The sequence below is a fragment of the Ptychodera flava genome, chromosome 21 (genome assembly GCF_041260155.1).
Source record: "Ptychodera flava strain L36383 chromosome 21, AS_Pfla_20210202, whole genome shotgun sequence".
Classification (NCBI taxonomy): Eukaryota; Metazoa; Hemichordata; class Enteropneusta; family Ptychoderidae; genus Ptychodera; species Ptychodera flava.
Window position 1 is genome coordinate 12,736,781 of NC_091948.1, and position 22,068 is coordinate 12,758,848.

The following is a 22,068-nucleotide window of genomic DNA, read 5'->3' on the forward strand; positions in this document are numbered from 1 at the left end:
TTGATACGTGTACAGAACCTTCGAGGTTATTATGCACTTTGTGTGGTCACAGTGAGGTTTAGTTGGGAGAGGCATAACTTTCACAATAGAGGAGTATGATAATGTACTTTCTTGATGTAAACTCAATAAGCTTAAAGGTATACAGTCACCTGTAATCTAATTATGTCCATATATGGTCAAAGGGGTGTTCCTTGGTATTCAAAATCCCTATGTGAGGGCGCTGTTTTTAAAAAGCGGTCACCCGCTGAAAATCTATGATTGGTTAGATTTTCTCTTTCCATGGTAACTTTGGCAAAATTGGAACAGGTGACAGTATACCTTTAATCCTATTGTCAAATCTCTGAAAAATACATTGGGAGGTTCGTTTTCCGTGTTTTTGTGTTGCATTAGGTCAAAAAAATCAAAGGAAAACTTTTCAACGCTGTCTCATAAGTGTACGGAAGCCATTTATTACCAAACGAGGCTGTGAACCAATGAAGCATTAATTAAAATACCTTTTCCAATGAGATGTTGTACATACCTATTAAATAAAATTACACAGCACATGTACATTGGGAATTAAAATTCACTTAAGGCATCTGAGAACAGCCATATTTCTGTGTTCAGTAAGTTGGACAAATATTCTTTAAGTTTTTTTCCCATATTTCTATTTTTTTTTGCCAAACATCATTTAAATATATATATTATAAGGAGTAAAATGAGACCAAGATCAATAATATTTAGTCATTATTTCCAGAGATATGGCTTCCAACAATATGCCATTTTGTCTAAGAACTCCAAGTTGCAGGAAAAATTTGAACAACTAACATCACCAGCACAAGAAATATCTCCTGAGAGTGTTTGTGTCTTTTCAGGAAAGCCATTACAGTGACTGTGTTGAAGATGTCGATGATCTTGATGATGAAGAAGACTTTGAAATAGAGGTGAGACCTTAACTCTCAGCTACAGCTGCATTTTAAGTATTTGTAGTTCCAGCCAATATAAAGTTTAAGTCCATAAAATGTTATATGCATAAATTTCGAGTCATTTTACCACAGATCTTCTCAATATGATGTCATGCTTCAGTAGGAAAAAATATTGCTATTGTCTGAAAGTCATTTACATCTGTTCCTTGACCTGAGCAAAAATATTGTTATTATTGCCACACTATCCAAACATTGGTGCATTCATGAGTTGGTTCCAATGTTGTATTATTCTAGAGCAGAAATGTTAACACCACCAGTGTGCCATACAGACACTTTTGTACAAATATTGTATATGTATAATCATTTCAACAAATTTGTATCTGATGATTTATTTGGTATGCACTCTTGTTGAAAAAACCAAAGAAAAGACTGGTCATATTTAGACTGTTTCAATGAGACAGTTTCAATGACACAGAAACAGTTGGATACGAAATGGTTGATATAGCCTGTAGGCAAATTGGATGTTCCAAAGTGCAAAATAATAACTGTAAATTTCTTCTTGATATTAAATTGAAATATCTATCTCTAAATGGTTGTTCTTGATAAGGTTAAATTGTCAGCGTTTTACACTGATGTTTGCCCTGTGGATAGAAAATCTGTATCTGGAAAGGAATTGTAGGCAAAAGTCAACTGAAACATTGGTATTGCATGTGTATCTTTAAAATAGCAAACAAGTAGAGGTTTTGGAAACTGTGCTGTCACAAGGTGTTATGATCATTTTATTATTAATTTTCATGTAAGGAAGACTGCACAAACAAGTTCCATTTGAAGTTATGAAAAATTAATGTTTTGTTTTGACATAATGACATCAGTCGATTAATAATTTTCTGTGTTTTGAAATCCAAGGCGTATGCTACAGAGGAAGATGAAGATATCCACACAAATCCAGTCTTAGCTCAAGACCTAGATCAAGTCAGGTTAAGATTCGGAGATGACGCTGTCAACACAAGGTAATCAGAGGAACACAGATAAATGTTCACATTCGTTTTCAGATCCCGGCTCATAATCTTTCACCAATTTCATTGTACAGAATCAGGGTTTAAATCCCCCTTATGTACTGTATGCACGCGTAACATTGGACATGAAAGTTGTGGCTTCATGAAAGTGGTGGCTTCACTTTGATATTAATTTGTTTTCAGGACATTTGGTGCTATTGATGATATTGATGTCGAATTGAATCTGGATGTCTCTTTCCTTGATGTGAGTAGCTTTAGAATTAAGATCTTTATCTTTCATCTCAATGGAAACAGCGTGTTCAGAATGAGTTTGAAACTGCTGCTTGTGTTTTTCCGGATCTATCAAATGAAATACCTTACTAATAACACATTCATCTAGAGAGATGTCGAAAAATTTCATTGTTGCCACATTTCAAGTCATGTGTTCAACTGTGAAATGTGCCAGAATTCCAATGAATGATATATTAAACAAAATCAAAGAATTCTCAGAGCCCTACCACTTTTGATATAGAAAGGTATTTTTTTTGTTTTCATAATTTATGTAACAGGAGGAGATTGCAACTGCATGGAAAGTGAATAGACATGAACCTGTGGTTGTACGCTTACATTGTTCATTGTCAAGGTATCTAGATGCGACGGGTAAGCCACATCAACTTTTGCTCCTTTTGCTCTGATCTTTCAAAAAAATCATTTTTTTAATTTGTCTTGTCCATCTTTCATGATGTGGAAGGTGATAAAAATAGGGGTAATTTGAAGGATTAGTAGAACAATTGAATCACTTCCTTATCTCAGACAAATTTCTTTAGGGCTGATTCCAAATGACATCACAGTTGTACAGGGTCATAGTTTGACCAAATCGCCAAGGGGCAGAACCTAACTTACCTAGGATTTTAGCAATTTACATAAATTTACATATTGACAATGTGATAAATCATTCCCCCCCCCCCCCCCCCTCTTAGTTACAGCGCTGTTCTATCATCCATGCACAACAAAAACATTGACTTTATTTGACAGTTTGGCCAGACGTTTAAGAATGACAAAAATGGTTCTTTTTTACCCTCAGTGTTATTATGACACCCCCAAACCAGGTGTCAAGGGAATCAAGCACAAACAGCAGCAATAATTACTAACTCAAAATTGGAGAAATTTGTTCAAATTTCTGTCAACAGCACCCAATGTTTAGATGATACTTTATATACTGACAAACCTACAACAGTGATCAAGGCTAGTAGTATCTGGTAAAAACTTGGAAAGACATAAACCTTTTTTTTTTTGTTCACAGAGCCTAAAGTTGAGGTGTTTCAGCCTTCAAATAAAGAAAAATTTGGACTTGGTGCCCAACTCAGGAAGTAAGTATTTCACATTGATCACCATGAGTCATGAAGCCATCGAAACTAAAATGCCATACCATATTGTTTCCTGCATTAGCATTTACTAACTCGCTGAAATTCAACTTCTGTAAGAAAACAGAAACTTGGAAAGGTCAGTGCCCTTCAGACTAAATTAGTAACTGAACTGCACAAATTATTCTGAGAATAGTTTTCATTGTTTGTTGGTAACTTTGCTGTTGTCATGTGCATATGTAACAAACCAAATGATGACATAAACTATTTTAATTATATGTTACAGTTTCATGCTAAAATTCAAGTCGTAGATGCTACACTGTGTAACTTTGTAGTTTCTCATTCTTCATCCCTTTTCCCTGTACACAATTGTTACAGTGTCACTTTGACGAGTATTGATTATCTAAAAAATACTTGACTCTTCTTCTCTGACCTGCAGGATTTTGGAGCAGTTTTTGTCGGATCACTGGAAGGAACTCAGCAATGACTCTGTTCAGACCAAACACAATGCCTTGAATGGTGGACTCAACTTTGAAACTACACACAGTTCATCACCTCCATGTAAGAAACTAAACACAGGACAACCACAATTTAGCCACAGGTAAGGCATGACAACTACTCGCAGTTATACCTCCAGTAATATGTATTTTATGAAAAGTTTAAACATATGATGTGATACTTCTGTTTTTATCAGCTTAGGTGTATGTTGCATGTTTCCTTTAACGTAAACTCTGTGCATGTGCATATACAATAGAGACCGATAGGTTACATTTCCTTTGCTCAAAAATAAAATTCACCGTTGAAAATTTTAGGAGCACAGCTCAAAGCACAGTAAACTAATATCTCAGCAGTTAGCCAGTTAGACCTAATCAGCGGTAAATACCGGTACATTCAGTAGATTAACCAATCAAATCGTTTGGCACATTTGCAAATTAAACATTTGTGTTTTAATAATCCAGTGTCATCCAATCAATGCAATACAAAGCAGGGCACACTGGATTCTGTCTGGGTGTCCCATCAGAACAGTTTTACTCAATACGGCAGCAGATTTCTCACCTTATATTGTAAATTAGTATATATCATGCAAAAAAGTTAGTTTTGATATATCTGCCCACGCGGATAATATGAAATTATGTGCGGAGGATGACTCAATATTTGATATCACATTTATGCCTGAAAACAAGTTATGTCTGTTTTTTTCCTTTGCTATCTTTCACAGTGTGTCTGTAGATGATGGTATGATCCACAAAGTGACAGACATGGGTTTCAGTGCCGAGGTGGCGCACAAAGCACTCATCGTTACAAGAAGCAATATTGATGAAGCCGTTAATCTTCTACTTAACCAGCCAGAAAGGTATCCACCTCCTTCATGTTGTATCTTCCCTGGGGCACCTCCCGTTAAAAAGCTGTCGAATTTGTGTCAGATTCCTTCACTCAATACACAATATGAAAAATGAGTGCTGCTTCCTACCTTGTAGTGTTCAGATTTAATGTTGGTTGTCATTTATTTATGAAGACTCTCTAGTGTGACTGTTGCATATATTACTGATGGGCTACAGTAAGAAGTCAACTTTGACACAGCCAGATAGTCATGTGACCACCAATAAAATGGACACAGGAATACTGGGCCTGTGCTAAACTGTAGAAAAATTCAACATTATCCTAAGGGGTATGGTTGTATTGGTTCATATGTTGAAGGCATGCACCATCAGACAAGCGCTGATTTCTACTTTGAGGACATGGTCCAATGTCCTTCAGATGTGCCATATGTGTTGACAGTAATAATTTTAGTCGTACTGACAATGTCCGTATGTGTTCTCGTAAAAACTCAAATATTTCCATTTGATCTCCACAGCATCATAGATGTACAAATTCCACAAGACAGTGCCATGAACAAGAGAAACAAAAGTAAACTATTTTCCCGTCAGCGGTCAGTGCCGACTTCGAGTACCAGTGCAATGTTTGTAGATCCAAATTTCGGAGTGAACGATGAAATCCACCTTTTGCCTTCTTTGACTCAAGTAAGTGAAGATGAGTGTGTGTCTCGCCAAAGTCTGTCTGTTAAAATGATCCTCTTTGTAACATCTTCACCCCCCATTATGGTACAAAGATATCATTTTCAATGGAGTGGTTGGACCCATGTATATATTGACAAAGGGGTCGCAGCATTGCAGTGTTTGCTGTTTATGTCCAAGTAACATGTGCAGCCATTTACTGAGCTAGCTATGATGTTCAACCAACTCAAAAGCTTGTCAAAATGATCCATTGTCTGTGATGTCACATTGTCACAGGTATTTGGTTGTGCAGTTTATTGATTCCAACTGTTGTCACCTTCAAATTTGCATCATATACGCAGTTTGAATATTGTAAATTTTCACAGAGTTCAAAACAATCATCGCAATCACATCTAGCCAATTTTGAAATGTGCTTTCTGCTTCAGAAAGACACATTCGACAAAGTATCTCTGATATTGCCCATTTTTTTGCTGAGCATTATTGAAGGTAAATTTTTCTGTTCCAAGTGTATAGATTTGTGATGTCATGTTTCATACTTTTCCTTTTTTTCAGAATGGTAAAAATGCCAAGAATATTCCAACATTGGAGTATGGTTTCCTGGTCCAGGCAATGCTGTATGTCAGGAACAGGATACCGACGCTGAACGAGTATTGTGTGGTCTGCGATGAACCTCATGTCTTTCAAAATGGTGCTATGCTGAAGGTAAAGCTGCCACTTGTTGAATGTCTGGTGAAACAGCAGAGTGGTGGGCCCAGACCCTGTTATTGTAGTAATTTGATTAGGGTGATCTTCATCATAAATGAAAGAAAACATATTCCCCTAGAATGATGTTGAACTGTAATGGATTCGGAGTTTTACCAAATCTCTTAAACTGACAGAAATTCACATGTGCTGCTTCAAAATTAAATACATGCTAACAGTAACACCATTCTGTGAAGTTTACAACATTTAAATGTGAAACCGTTTTGTCATACTGTATTTGATACACATTTCAAATACCGGCAGTAACAATTAAGAGATAGGTACTCTATCTGCTGTTTACCCATGTCTGCACAACATTTTGGTTTGAACTGACTCTCAAAATTTATTAGATGAAGCATATTCATTCAGAGATGAGGAGAAAGGTTTATGAAAAAATTTCACCTTTTATTTCTCGGCAGCCTGCTGTTTGTGCCAGGGAACTCTGTGTCTTCGCTTTCCAAAACCTTGGCGTCATGCAAGATGCTGCTGATGACATAGCAACGGGGGCTGAAGTTGTCGATTTACTGGTTGCCATGGCAAATGCCGCGGTACGTTCAGCCCGGAAGGAGCTGATATTTGACCCCTACCCGATGATTGTGGATCCACAGAACCCTAGAGAGTTTGCTTTTAATCCAAAGGTAGGAGTGATAATGTTTGACTCAGACGTTTAGTGTGATCTATACTACGCTATGAGGCTTTCTTAAGGTAGAATGCGCCTCAGGGATAGATATTTGGACGTTCAAACAATATTATTATTCTCATAGCCAACCACTTTTGTGGTCTCATACTGAAGCTTATGGAGCAAATAAAGTTTTCACCGGTTCAGTTTTTCTGAAAATCAGGAATTTTATATTCCCCCATAGAGATAACACATGGAATAGGGCCATTTTGAATTTCAAATATCAGTAAATATTGCCAAAGGGTAATTTGTTTCTCTAATACTGAACTTGCAAGTTGACCCCTGATTTTTATTCTTGATTTTGAAAGAGAATGGTTGAAAGTTTACTAGAGGAAGTTTGAGCAAAAAGTCTTTCATTTTCACAGCACGAACTTCCCTAGAAGTAGGGGTCGCATCCAATTATAAAAACAATGAGGCAACATCTCATAATGTTGTAGGGCAGAACAGTGTTAAAACTATGATTTTGGAATGCAGTGTAGCGTAGCGTAGTGCAGTGCTAGGTTGACACAATATTGCAATGTACATGTACACTTTTGTAGTGCTGGTGGTTTTGTGAACTGTCGTGCTGTTATGTGGTATTATGTGATGCAAAGTAATGTGGTTCAGTATATAGTTCAAGGTGGTTAAAGTTGATGCTCTCTAGTATGATCAATAATACAGTGATCCGTAACTGTCAGTGTTTTGTAGTGTACACCAGTAGTGCTGAGCAAATTTTGTGTTCTGTTGAAGTGTAGTTATAGGTTGAAATTGCTTGAACATAGTGCTGTAGTGTAATGCTTATCAGGAACAAACATAGTGCCGTAGAGTAGTTCTCTACGTTTATGTTCTTTTATTGTGTTTTATTAATGTGTAACTTGTGTATCTCTCTCTTTTTCCAACACAGAAAAAGAATTTTAATAGGGCAACTAAAGCTTTAGACAATTTTATCTCAGTGAGAGAGATGATGCAGATATCAAGCTCCACGGAGATGAAGAAACGTATGGACAAAGAAGACCCCTTAGCTTACCCATTATTCCAATGGTGAGTGCCAGTACATGTTCAATGTTTTGCAAGATGTTCCCCTGGCAAACTATCCAGAGGCTTATAGTGTGATTAGAATTGATCTTTTGTACAGAACAGAGGTACCTGTTCTTGGGAACTTCTAAACTGCCAAACTTTTACCTCAAAAACCAGGTAGGGTGTAGTATTCACTGTATAACTGTATAATACTGATCCTATTGTAAATCAGACGTTGCAGGTATTGCGTGAGCACATGACGTCAGACAGTTTGTGACTTGATTTTGTTTAGTGATGATAAACACTGATCCTACACTCATTAAGTAACAAATTTATTGTATGGATTTGAATCCTATATTAAGTGTAGTCTATTAGGTCAAGTTAATAACCCAATACTTATTTACATAATTTTAGTCTTGACAATTTTCATACTTTTTCCCTTCCACAGGATTATATCCAGTAATAGATCACACATAGTCAAATTACCAGAAAGTAGAGTAAGTACACAACTATATTTTAATAATCTTTCTGGCCCTGATGCAGGTTTTGCCGGCCGAGGTTGTATGACAGAAGGGCCCAGAATGTTTGCAGATAGCAAGGCATGTAACAACCGGATATGAAAGCAGTTCAGAATTGCATATGTTTTGTTAGCCCATATTTAGACAAAGTGTACCTGGGCATGATACGGCAAATTATTGCAAATTATTGCACATTTGAATGATCTTGCATCATTGACGTTTAATTAATCAATACATGCTGTATGACAAATCCTTGTGCCATCCTGCCATGCGAGATGTCTTATCTTGACCATGGAAATTACATGTCTGGAAATGAACAGGATTTGCTGAACATTAAAAATATTCCAGCTTTTTAGTGCCTTGATTCCCAAAAGAACTCACCATTTTTGAAAACGGAAAAGGTGTTCTCATTCTGTGTCTCCATACTGAATGATTTCCTCCTAACCATCTCAATACTGTGGTTGTGTTTCTCCTGACAGCAAATAAGGTTCATGCACACTGCACATCAGTTTCTACTGTGCAGCAGTCCGCCTGCTAAAGAAGCTGCATTTAGAACACACAAGAAAGAACTCGGAAGTGTCTTTGCATTCCAGTAAGTTGAAGGACCCCCTCTAGTGGTGGCCAATATTTTTCATATTTAGAGAACGGGAGTCACATAGAATTTCTTCCAAGACTCCTTACTCTTGAGAAGGACCCTAACTTTTTTACACATTTTGGGCTTCCATATCTCTCACAAATACAAAAGTTGGAATTCTGTCATACACTATCTGTCATGGAGATTAACCTGCAGTGATCCTCGGCACACTTCCTTGAGAATGGCATTAATTAACACATTCAAAGATGTTTATCCTTAAAACTCTTTTGTTTTGAATATTGGAAAGGACACTTTAGAACTTTTATTGGCATTACACACAGAGAGGCTACAGCCTTGGGAAAACCTAAAGCAAGTTGTGAAATGCTCTTCGAAAAGATAACTTTTCACACATGAAATTTATGAAAGCAAAACATCAGAACAAAAAACAGAAAGACATGAATTAGTGTGTCTGTTCATCTCATGATGTTCATTTCCTTGTTCCCTTTCATGCTACATTTGACACGTGGTGTTTGTCCGTTTCACTTCCAGTGGTTCACACATTGAAAATTGGCATTCCATCATGAGGCATGGGCTCATCAATGCTTCTGGCACCAAACACCAGGTAGGGCTCCGTCACTGTTTTCAGTTCCTGAGAACAGCAATCGATTACATAAAACTCTGGTTCCTGTAGTGTTACACCTGAAAAGATCAGTTACGCAGGGTGTTTCGTCATTGGTACCTCAATTCTAAAGAAAGGAAATGAAAAATTTGAGGCAGGCTAACAGTATCACCAAGGGAAATCATTGAACACAGACGCAGAAGAAGTATTCAACGGAGGGTGCAGGATTTGTCATGTTTCATCTCTCACTCTCAAATACATTCTCAACAGTCGATGAGAACCATTGTTACTTTATTCTCTTTTGCATTCAGTACAGTAACACTCTGAAGTAATTTTCCATTTTGTGTGTTATGTCAGATGCATGGCAGTGCGTACGGTAAAGGCATCTACCTAAGTCCAAATGCCAGCGTGTCTTTTGGATATTCAGGGATGGGACACGGTTATCATCGGCCAATAGGGGGCAAGACCCAATCATCGAGTGCCCCTTCAAAGGTATGACACTATTTCCACATCGTATGACCTTTGTTTGACCTTTTCTGCGCATTAAAGAATGCTACTGGAAATGAATAGAGGGAAAAAGTGCGTAAATGTGAGTTTGTGTCTTTGTCTTCCTGTTTTTGCCATTTGCATGGTTTCAATATGATGTCATGTTATTTTAAATTTGAAGCGAGAAAATGAAGATATCATAAACATACTACAGTTGAAAACAGTAAGTTCTTACAGAGTTAACTGTAGATTGTTTAATATATGCACACAATTCAACATAGAATTACAATATAAACATATTTGTTTCCTCTTCTGTTTTTTTCTCAGTCAAAACAAAAATCGTCCAGGTTCCTTCAGAGTAAAAATTTAACATGTATAGCACTATGTGAAGGTGAGTGGTACAACTGTACAGTTTATGTCAGTGTCTGGCTTTGTAATATACTTCAAGGTAGTACGCACCTCAAAAGTGAAAGGCTTAAATTTTTTACTCAAACTTTCCTGAATGAAACTTTCAACCTGTCACTTACCAAATCAAGAATTAAAATCAGGGGTCACCATGCAAAGTTTGGCACTACAGAAACAAATTACTTGACATTTACCGATATTTGAAATTCAAAATGTCCACCATCCCTGTGTTAACTCTGTCTCAGTATAACTATAAGTATCTGTTCTCACGCTTGAACATTTTCTCAATCAGTCGGATATGAAGAGGTCGCTACATGTAGTTCAATACCTGTTAAGTTCAATGTGTACGCTTGAACGCTGACCAAGTTGCTGCTCGATAACAGATACTAGCAACAACAGTATCGAAACAAACGGCTTGCAAAACAAATAACAGAAACACGAACAACAAAGTTTTTCAATTTATCACAAATTTTTTCACCACAAACAGCACAAAGAATTCTTTATTCCCTTGTGATCGAATTTCAAAATTAAATGTATATTTGCACAGTAATTCTCTAGAAAACTTAGGATAATTATTTTCTTCACTTTCAGTCATAAATTCTAAAGATCTGCGCAAAAATGGCAATATTTGGGTATGTCCAAACCAAGACCATGTGTGTACCAGGTTTTTCTTTGTGTAAGTACTATAATTTTGACTTTAATGTCACACAAAATGTAATCAGTGTTTTGCTCTTCATCTGTGTGTCAGCATCTGACTGCTTGATACCGTGAAGAGGGAAGTGGGTTTATGTTTGTTCAAGGTCCCTCTATGGCCACCAAATGTTGTTTCACTGGCATTTTCGTGTATTGAAGGATAAAAAATTAAAATATTATAGTTACCTGTATATTTGCATTTTCATGTATACATGTAGGTAAGTTCATGTTTTTACAACCAACTGGTTTTGTCATTGTTGCAGCTATGAAGATGGACAAGTCGGTGATTCATCAGTGGACACCACGGTTGAACGATTCCAGCGGGAGATCCTCAAAGCTATCGGCAATCAGACTTACGACAGCTGAGAAACGATTTCACTCTCTCCCTGAGAGTTAACTCATAATACAACCCATCACATGTAGTGTGTGTCCGAGTGTTGTAAACTTTGTAAAAACTTACCTGCAGACATCTCCCTTTTCACAAGAGCTTTCAAGAGAAAATGACTGGTCCTTGTCCCTGACCTGGAAAACAGAGCGCCCTCTTCAGACAATGTTGCTTCAGGGAAGAGCTTTGCCCTACCGCCAGCACAGAACAGAAGCTTACTATGTACATACACTTGTAATTCTGGACCATTCACTGCATAGAGAATTTTTTGTCTCAAATCAGTTCAGACATTTACTTTTCAAAGACAAGCAATTAAATGATAAACTGTGAGTAATTATGTTATGTCACATTTTGGTATTTGTGTCATCTGCATTTGTCAGAAATCTTTTATGGAAACATGGCCATGTAATTTCTGGTGGTGAATATGTACATGGACGTGACCAGTGCAGTGTTAGCATTTCTGTTGCACAGTGATATTTCAGCGTAGAGGTTGATTTTAAGAGTTTGTGTTCGCCTTCATTTTACCTCACTGTTCTTATATTTTATCTTCAATCTTCAATTCAATATATTTGTATTTGCAGTGTTGTCTCGCTAATGCTTGTCTGTGTTTTCTGTTTGCTTGAAAAAGCACCAATTCTGGGACCTACACCTTACATCAAAATCAAAGGCAAAGTCATGACTAACTTAGAAAGCACTAGAATGACTTGTTGCATTGCTGTGTTTGTATTATATTTTCCCTTGGAGGGTTTAGCCAATATTACATTGGCATTCAGTGTGAGGGGGACTCGTAACTGGCCGCAAAAAATGAGAATCAACGGCGTGTGCATACGCTATCATTATTACCTTCGTGTTATCAGAGTCGAGAACCTTGCTGTACATCTGACATATAATGTGGCATGTTTTTGAATACTCGTGCCAGTTTGTAGTTTTGCCTCGAACCTATTTACAAATAGTCGCCTCAGGGTGTTGAAACTCGTGTAGTAAAAAAGTTGTTACAAATATCAGGTGGTTGACAAGTACTTGTTTCCAGTCGTGAAACTGTAAATAACACTGACATGTAGCTGGTAGAAGGATCTGTTGAACATCAGATGACCTTAAATGACCTGACCAACAGAGGTCAGTACACATGGTTGACCAATAAAGTACTGGATGGGTGACCTTTGACATCACAGCAAACTGAGGCACAACCTGCATACACAAGACAACCATTGTTACCTATTCATGGCAATCAACAGAGTTTGGTGTGGGCAAACCAGCTGATGGAAATGCAGAAATTCCACAACAAGCTTGTCTAGTATCTGTATATCAGTTTGCATGGCCTCATACTCCTTCTTTTGGAATTGTGCATGAGGAGAAATCAGACAGAGATGCCATGGTAGCAAATGATGCACTATATTCTACATGAAGTCAATCCCATGTTTAATCTTTTGGTAATTATAAATGTACACAACTTCCTTAGTGTTCAGTACATTCTTTCACAGCATGATTTAGTTTGCCACAAACCACTGAACAGCACAACTCAAGGCATCACCAATAAAGTAGGTAATAGTTCTCCTGCAAAGTTAAACATTTCCAGAGCATGCGGAGACGGGATAGTGTTTTGATGTGAACTGCAGAACTACCAGGTGATAAAATGCGATCACATTTACAACTGAAACGATAGCAGACAAGTGGAAATGATAGTGTTCAACCCAAAATATGAACATTGGTAGAAATTTGTCATAAATTTCCTTTGTTTTTTCCAAGCCTTTGTTTTTCTTGAGCTTTACTTCAACACTTTGTCTGAGAAATCGACTGCATCAAGCACCAGAAGCCTGAGATTATAGTCAGTTATTTACAGAATGATGTAGCAGTGAATTGCAATTCAAAGTGGAATGTAATGATTCCACAGACACACCCATTCAACATAGCTGTAAATATTTCATTTAGCGTGTACCGTAGACTGTTACTGAGAAATAGCCATGTGACAAAGACGATGAATTTGATCACTAGATTGCCTGGATTTGTTGCAATGGATAGAGAGCACTATTAATGTGCTCTGGTCACGTTGTCACAGGTCACTGGTATCAATATTGCCTTACAAGCAGTATCTGATATGTTGCAGATTCTGTATTTGCAGAGGGTAACGTTTCTTCCATTTACATGAGTTGTAACACTAGAATCTGCCAATGTAAAATTTCTGCAGGGCGACTTCAAAGCAACAGTGGACTGTTTTCCATGCAAATTTTTAATGATTTATGTACAGACACATTTCATTTCCACATCACCTTGTGACAGCTGGCAGTAGGTTTATTCTGAAGGCACAATGTGATACTTGTCTCACAGTCCCTATATGGAGGAAATGTGTTGGATAAGTTCTCTGAAAGTTTTTACTTTGTAGACAGCAATCGTGAAATCATACAATATTGCTGGAAAAAGATGCCTTTAAATGCAAGACAGATATTTCAAATGCTTGATTGGGATGATTTTCATCTCATGAGATGAATGCTTTATAGCTCTGAATATGGAGTTCTAGCACTGTGACATATCACAGTTAAAGGAAAATCTGACTCAACAGAATCTATAGCCATATAAATTGACAATATTAATGTGTTTCTGTTTTATTTCTGTAAGATTCCTGTGGTCACCAGCTGACCTGCCAGTCCTAAAAGCTAGAAGTTTACCTAAAAATAACCTCTCTACAAAAGCCAGAACAAAACAGGACCTATCAGTTTGAAAAGTTGTTCAAACAAAAACACTTCTCTATGAAAGCCAAAATAAACCTTTTTCTCTCATACCTGATACGTTGTCATCAGTCGTTATGTCTGTGTTTTTAATTTATTTTCCTGTGTTTTCAGAACTCCCATGGATGCTCTGTACTCTTTTATTCACTGACAATTTTAAACATGTTGAAAATTCTATTTTATTAGTTCCTTGTCTGTGTCTTGATTGACTCCAGACCTATCAGAAATTTTTTTCTGGCGGGTGTGTGAGTACCAGATCAGCAATGTGCAGCCTGGCCTTGTTGTTAATCATATTCACCTGCTCAGGGTGATGTGGACTGACAGATTCAGTAATGTAAGGGTGCTGTGCGGACCTAACCCATAGACTTGTCTAATTGCAGATGACTGAATTTTTCAGTATAGGGTGCAAGGTCCTAGAGCGCCCTCACGTGACTGAATCTTTCAGTTTAGAGAATTGAGGAAATGGCAATTTGCAAATTCGACATATTGAACTGTAAAAAAGTAATGCATTGACAATTAAAATGTATGGTTGATATATCATGTCAACCCCAATTTTGGATATTTAATAGTAATGGGGTATGTCACAAGGCTGGCTTATTTTTTGATGCAGCTCAAAGGTCTAAGATGAGCATCAAAGTACATGTGCTTGTTGGTGTCAACATTCCAAAGATTCCTCAAAAGAAAAAGTATTTGTAAGGTTTGGTTATGGATTTAGTAAAGCAAAGTGGAAAGATTTTCAAACTGCAAGATTTTCAATGTGATCTATACCCAAATGTGAAATATCATACCACTGTAACAGGTGTGAAACAGAAGTTCAATGAAAACTTGACATACTATGTGTGTCACGTACAGAAAGCCTGATACTCTACATGTTGGTTGTCATATGAGTCGTCCATTACACTCACATCAAATCGCACTGCAGAAATACTGTATTGTAAATGAAAAAGAGGTTGCCAAAAAGAGATAAACTAGAAGTTTCTCATATTTTTTATTCTGATTCAGAACTTTATTTGCTGTGCAAATTCAGTCTTACGATTTCAAAGTATCACAACTGTTGTAAGCATTCAAGTACACCTTAATTTCAAAAAAAGACATGTAATGTTGTTTTACAGTCATTATAACCTCACTCATGGCATTGTACAGCACAGAAGAGACATTTGGAAAGCTTTTGTAAATATTATCATTCCTGTGTTTTTGTTCAATGAATTCATCAACTTCATGAGTGTCATCAATCTTACCCTTTCATTAAAACAGTGTCATAGCTCTTGTGAAAATATTTAAAAGCACTTCCTGTCGATCACAACATATGGATGAATGTGTTTGCATTTTGCCAACATTCATCACTTACATGTAGGGTTAAAAAAATAGACACAAAGTGAATTCACGTAAGCAATATGATACACCGCATCACTTCGTAAAGGTAGAACAAGAATGAACAGTTGATGGAGAATTTTATCCAACAAGGCAATATCAATATGTGTCCAGCCAAAATTTGGACTTTTTGAGTTTGTGTTTTTGACATTCTTTGTAAAACATGTTCTGCAATTTGCAACATCAAGACACCTGTGTGCATCCAAATCATATATTTTGAATCATCAACTGGCACAGTTACAGTAAATCACAGTGCTACGTCAACTCTCAATGAAATAAAAAGTTACAGTGTTTGACACGTTGGACAAATTCACCTTTTTCTGAAACATCCGTAATGCAGTGGATAATATTTGTGATTTTTCTTGCACAGTGTATATTATAGTGATGAAATTAATGGAGAAATGGTACTCCAAGATTTGGGAGAAACTGGAAGGATCGGCTGAATGTCAAAAGCTGATTACAGAATAGTGTGAGAAGTTAAGACTAGGAAGTGCAAACAATGGTTGTACAAAGTATTATTCTGCCTTGCCAGCACTATGTAATCTGTATCTTTGAATTGTTTCTGTCACCATTATTAACAGAGTCTGTGCTATATAGGCAAATAAAAGATTTTACAAACTTTTTATACAAAGCTTTGATTACGTTGTGCCTTATTTCCATAGTTGTGCTACTTTTTCAATTTAGGCATTTACTGAAATTGTTAGTTGACATTTTTTGTTCAATTATGGTTTTGACATAGAATAAAACAATTTACTGACGGTTAAACTTTACAGTGAAAGAGCATATGCGAAAGGCCTGATCGGTGGAGCTTCCAATTTCTTATAAATGGTCATCAAGAGTAAAGATTGGAGGACAGTTTTTCATGTTCATCACTAGAAACCTAAGGGGTTGTTATGGTAAGGGTAAGGGATCAGCATATGGCAAGGAGACTCTAGAAATACAACTTTGGGATGAACTATTAGACTTTGGGAGGGGTTACTGAAATATACATACTAAATATGAGCTAAAAATGGAAAAGTTATGTAAAATCTCATTTCCTCTGCGCATCTGAATACATCGATGGACACAACTCAAACTGAAAGCAGACTTGATAAGCATTGCTTCAACTATGTATGCACATTATTTACTCCTTGTACATTTACATGCAGTATGTGTATATAAAAAGTATCTGTATGGTAATGCATGTCTGCATGTATTATAGGCATTAAAATGTGTACCCACTCAAGTACATCTGACAAGCAACTTCAGGGGAGCATCAACACTTGTTTGTTCTTTGAAAGCAGCCAGTACGGTTGCCAAAAAATATATCACACAAGTTGCTCATTTTTATTATTCATAACATTGTTTATATGAAATATGATATGGAGTCCTTAAAACATGATTTCCGAGAAATGAGTGAGATATGAACACTGTTTTCTGTTCACTTTGAAAGAAAAGGATCCAAAATCTGGAAATTATCACATATCTTGATTATATGTGACAGTGGAACTCTGGACAGATCGCCTTAACTGTCACATAGGAACTGATACTATTTGCTAGGATAATGTCAGCATAATATGAAATGAACTGCTTTCTTACAAATTACTGTTAGTATGCTGTCAGCAAATGCAGAGTTCCTAGCTTTTAATAAATTACATAAATTTCAAAACCCTACAAAAGGTTTAGTGTAATAACAATTCTAAGTAGAGTGAAAAAACTGGTAAAGATGGTGACAGATTGGGAGCACAGCTGTGATTGGTGCTTTCCAATCATCTGATATGCCCAAAGCGCCCTCATTGGTCTTTTGAAGAAAAACAGATAACAATGATTATATGACTAAACGCCATTCTCAACGAACTGTATGCCCTAAGATATGTTGACTGGTATCTTGATTCAAGCTTGGTGATGCCTCTGTACACAAGAAATAACTATTACGTCATTATGGGGGGGTTTTAGTGAAACTGCCAGATTAAATATTTGTTACAAAGAAAAAACAAACGATGAGTACCTATGCATTACATACTATGTAATATAACACTATTCACTCCAAACTCTGTTATAGATCTGAACAATTGACAAATGTGTACATGGCAAGATTTGAAAAGTAATATCATGTCTTTGTGATTTTTGCAATTTAAAACCCAAATCATGCCCTCCTTACTATAGACATTTGGATGACACTGAATGTGTGACATGTACAGAAAACGCAAACTGTCAATGATAATTGAAATTAAAATGCATAAAATTAACAAACACTATTGTGGATTTTTTGTCAGAAACCTCATGTATACTGTTCCTATTTAAAATTTTACATATTTTAGAGTAGTTTTTGAATACAATAAATGCTAATATATTTGCCAAAGGAGTTTGCTCTTACTTGGAGTTAAATTATGTCATGGGTAATTAATTAGGTTATGATCAGAACTCCCTTCTAAATTGACTGTCAGACATGCTTCTCATATTACATATGATATAAATTACTGAAACTACCATAACATTTTGAAAATGTCTATGCATAGCAATGTACAATTTTACAAATCTTACGTACAAATTTTACATACATGCTAAGTATTCATTTTCTTCGTAAGCAAATCTTATTATCAACTCATATCTCTTTCCCTAGGCTGAGTGTGCCAGGCTTGTCAATCTCTTTATCACATTCCTGAAAAAAAAAAAAAAACAAGGAAAACAGGATTTACCTAGAATAATGAAAACAACATGAAGCATATATATCACATACTTTCAGCCACAAATCTATACACACTTGCTTTTTATACATTACGACAAAGAATTTAAAACCACAATTTTACCTATTTGATAAAACTACAATTTAGGAATGGCATAGGAATGCTACTATCTGGAACACATTTAGACTGGAAGATCCGTCACTTGAGGGTGCTCTCTACGCTGTCCCTCCTGATAGGGGGAGTGTCCTCGAGCAACGGATCTTTCAGTCTAAAACACATTGTGCCTTGTTGTACTCAATTTAAACGCAGACAAGCAGTGTCTTTTTGTGCATCCTTATTCAAATAGACCATTTTACAAGACCATAGCTTGTGGACAAAGTCAGAGCTCTTGTTGAAAGTGAAGATCAGCCGCCGCATGGCACTGATTTTCATGAGCATCACATATCTGCTGTTACAATATAAAATAACTTTTATCTCCCTGTCAGAATCATTGCCAGAATTCAATGACGACTCATCACTTTGCAATCTTGACAAAAATTCAGACTGTTTGACTGCATACCTGTAGTTTTGGATGCCCACCACTTTGTGAAGGGACTCTATATCCATCTGCAATGTCATCTACGGAGCACTGATGTTTCAAGATTTTCATGTCATCAGTTTCTGACTTGACCTCACCTTTGGACTTCATTAGGGAAGTTGAATCCTTGGCCTGTAACATTGATGTCTTAGCATCCATGGCTGTCTGAGTCTGAGAAGCCGTCTCAGATATGTTTTGCTCATTTCCTGGCTCACAATCTTCAACATCAGAAAGAATAACCTCTTCATCAAGTTGTGTTGATTGCACCATCTCTTCATCATCTTCTTCCAAGTCTATATTTTGATCGGTTTCTGTTTCAACATGTTGATCGAATTCATTGTAGATCTTTTTCACATGTTTGACAAGATTGTGATTTCCTATCTGTATATTCTGCCCATGAAAGTGAAAGTGCTGAATAATGGGTCTTTGTTCATTTTCCTTGCCTATTTGTCCCTGGTTTTGATTTGGCAGCTGAAAATATCCCTTGGGTGTATCTTCATCAGGTTTATTCTCATTTCTTCTTTTGTCATTGCCGCGGTTATTTCCATCATTGCCATCACCAGGTAATGTAGTTTTTTGAATATCATGATCATCAGTCTTTTCTTTCTCGGTGGATGGGCTTATTGTGTTTTCACAAGATCTGACTTTCTCGGATGGCGCCCCCTCTGGTTCAGTCACATCTCCATGGCTACTTGCCTTGGGTGCAAGTCCTTCTAGTGCTTGTGAAGATCCTGGATTTATCATCCGAAAAAGCTCCTGCAACAGTTTAGTTGCTTTTTGTTTTTCCTCTGCGTCACCAAAAATTGCTTCTTTCTCTGGCTTTTCCACTGTTGCACCGTCTCTACCTTGTCCCTCATGAGAACTATCACGTTTATCCTTTGTACTGGATATGTCAAAGGTCGTGTCATGACCTGTTGCCCTCTGATCTCTCTTTGGTGATGCTCCAAATGACCTAGCTGTTGGCTTATGGCTGTCAGGAGCCTCAGAAATACTTTCATGCGTCATTTCTGTCCGACCAGCGGCGATTATTGACATCAAGGATAACAGATCTTGGCTTTGTTTACCAAATTGTCCAGTGATGATGTCTAGTAACAATCTGTGAGGCTCTGATGCTTTTTCCGTGGCATTCAAAAAAGATTCCACTTCAACATTTTCCTTGATTCTTTTTTCTTCAGATGTAACATCAGTTTTTGAAGTTTTATTGTTTGCTGTTCCCTCAGCATTATCAAACGTTTGAGGTGGGACGTTCTCTCTCTCTGTATCATCTTGTTCGCAAATCTCAGACTGATTTCTTTCATCATGAGTGTGCTCTTTCTTTTCTGTTTTTCTGTCCCTTTGCTCTGTATTTCCAGCGTGAACTCTCTCATTACTTTCTCTTTGATCAGGAACCGACGATGTTGATTTTTCTTTACCATTACTGTCAGGACTTGCACCCCTAGGGGCTGGTTCCTGGCTTTTGCCTTGTTGCGATGCTCTTGGCAAATCTTTCAACTTTCCAGAGGAGGTACTGGCATCATTCTGGAAAGCAACTTCCCTTCCTCCATCCTTTGTACTGATATGCTTGTCAACTTCAAATCCTTCAGTGTATTTTGTCTCATTCTTATTGCTCTTTACTTCAGAATTATCCTGGAGTTTCAAGTTTGAAAACTGTTGTACACGTTCTCTTTTTTCGGATCTACTTAGCTTCTCATTAACACGGACACTGCCCTCGTTGGCAACTTTCCTTTCAAACGAATCAACATTTCCACCGTACTTATCATGGAGTTTGGCATCCCTCTGCCTCACATCTGTCTCACCTCTCTGAGTGCTCTTTAATTTTGCCTTGTCATTTGTCTTGACAACTGGCATGTCTCCTTTGCTGGCATTTGCTACTTGAGGCTCCACCTTAGCCACATATTTTTTTGAAGTTTGCTTAGGAATAGCTCCACTTTTGGCTGTACAGCCTCGTGCCTGTGATCCCAGTGCATCACACTCAGAGGTTGGGGAGTTATTTGACCATTTTGTGCACCACTGCCTTCTCTACTTGACCTTGACTTCATTTTGGGACTGTCATGATCATTGCCTCTGTTATTCTTAAGGTTTGCCTCCTGTAGTGGCGTTGTCTTTGTCTTTTGCTGTTCTAACTTTGGATCATCACTCTCCTTCATTTTGCATTCTTTGTCTCTATTGGATGTTTGTATCTTTGATTTTGTTTGTCTTTGTGTGTCCCCATGTGTAGTTTCTGGTATGGCTTTGGCTGGAGTCTCAATATCATCAGGATGCTTTAAATTCTGCAGCTCTTTAAGTCTTTGCTTCTTCTTTTCAATCCGCTTTTTCCTTTCAATTTCTTGCCGGAGTCTTTCAATTTCCTCTTCCATTTGCTGTTCCTCAAGGAGAAACATTTCCTCACGTCTTTTTTTTTCATATTTTGCCTCTCTGGAAAGTCTTAACTTTGGCGTGACAGCTGCTTTCAACGCAGGCAGGTAATGCTCGCTATTGCATGCTATGTGTGATATGCTTTTCAACTCTAGAGGGATCTGTCTCTCATCAACCCCATCGATGATGGGGATCACAAAATCCTGTTTTTCCGGATCTTCAAGAGATGCTATTACACCAGTTTGTACTCGTTTCTCACACCACTTATCGCGAATAAAATCTTTGGTCAATAAAACCAACACGAAAGAACACCTATCCAGAGCATCTTGTAAGTTTTGGAAGATACCCTTTCCCGGATGAAATTGATCACAAAGGTAAACTTTCAGTTTCCATCTTTCTAGCTCTGCTTTCAGCTTTAAAACTTTCTGTAAGTCATGATCACTGTTGCTGTGAAGAATAAGCGCATCATAGAAGTGAATGTCTTCATTGATGCATCCTATTTCTCCAAAGACGGTATGATTCCTGAACTCAGGGCTGTTGAGGACTTGTTCTTCTCTCCCTGTGTCATTTGCTTGAATTGGAACTGAAGCACTGTTCTCAAAGCTATCCAAACTAACAGGATGAGTTTGTTTCTTTTTGTCTCTCCCAGTTTTTTTCACAGGTGAGTAACTCTTCCCCTCTTTTGTTATACCTACACCTTTATCTGGTGAGTTATCTGGTGATGATGGCTCTGCATCAACTTGCAGTGATGTACTCCTAGTAAACATTGCCATGTTGCTGCCTCAGCTACCATGAACTGTTTGTTCTGTAGATGCTTTGTTGTGTGCCTAGGAGACTGTTACATTATTCTTGAAATAGTTTCACTGCCAAACTAGTTGTACACTACTTACACATTTTGCTCATCTGTTTTATACCATGTTCACATTCTCTGGCTCAGGGTGTCTGTTGATCGGTTCATCTGCAACAAATAAAAAATTTGGAGTGTAAGTCAGTGTATCAAG

The 22,068-nt window shown here is 37.3% G+C and overlaps 2 protein-coding genes across 3 annotated transcripts in view; one reads left to right on the plus strand and one right to left on the minus strand.

Annotated features, from left to right (window-relative positions):
• LOC139121449 (protein mono-ADP-ribosyltransferase PARP6-like) overlaps positions 1-16,100 on the plus strand; it is a 31,373-nt gene extending 15,273 nt beyond the window's left edge. Inside the window, exons 5-22 of the mRNA XM_070686315.1 lie at positions 855-923; positions 1,812-1,915; positions 2,105-2,165; positions 2,470-2,560; positions 3,204-3,270; positions 3,704-3,865; positions 4,484-4,618; positions 5,120-5,285; positions 5,832-5,981; positions 6,440-6,658; positions 7,583-7,719; positions 8,144-8,192; positions 8,693-8,805; positions 9,337-9,409; positions 9,764-9,898; positions 10,220-10,283; positions 10,889-10,973; positions 11,254-16,100. Of these exons, the coding sequence (XP_070542416.1) occupies positions 855-923; positions 1,812-1,915; positions 2,105-2,165; positions 2,470-2,560; positions 3,204-3,270; positions 3,704-3,865; positions 4,484-4,618; positions 5,120-5,285; positions 5,832-5,981; positions 6,440-6,658; positions 7,583-7,719; positions 8,144-8,192; positions 8,693-8,805; positions 9,337-9,409; positions 9,764-9,898; positions 10,220-10,283; positions 10,889-10,973; positions 11,254-11,356 (1,983 nt within the window). The 3' untranslated portion in view covers positions 11,357-16,100. The remainder of the gene's footprint in view (positions 1-854; positions 924-1,811; positions 1,916-2,104; positions 2,166-2,469; positions 2,561-3,203; positions 3,271-3,703; positions 3,866-4,483; positions 4,619-5,119; positions 5,286-5,831; positions 5,982-6,439; positions 6,659-7,582; positions 7,720-8,143; positions 8,193-8,692; positions 8,806-9,336; positions 9,410-9,763; positions 9,899-10,219; positions 10,284-10,888; positions 10,974-11,253) is intronic.
• On the minus strand, positions 15,068-20,560 carry LOC139121450 (transcriptional regulator ATRX homolog). 2 transcript variants are annotated; one of them, XM_070686318.1, is made up of 2 exons: positions 18,811-20,560; positions 15,068-18,110 (listed from the first exon to the last, which is right to left on the minus strand). In XM_070686318.1, the coding sequence occupies exons 1-2, from the start codon at positions 20,558-20,560 to the stop codon at positions 18,103-18,105; spliced, it is 1,758 nt and encodes a 585-aa protein (XP_070542419.1). In that variant the 3' UTR covers positions 15,068-18,102. The 2 variants fall into 2 exon arrangements, with proteins under 2 accessions (XP_070542419.1, XP_070542417.1); XM_070686316.1 differs by having other exon boundaries at positions 18,695-20,560.
• Between the last annotated feature and the right edge of the window lie 1,508 nt (positions 20,561-22,068).

Coding starts and splice junctions, on each gene's coding strand:
- LOC139121450 (XM_070686316.1), bottom strand. CDS start 20,560: ATGCCAGTTGTCAAGACAAATGACAAGGCAAAATTAAAGAGCACTCAG. Junction 18,111..18,694: donor GTGGGCATCCAAAACTACAG/GTATGCAGTCAA, acceptor TTTTTTTTTCAG/GAATGTGATAAAGAGATTGA.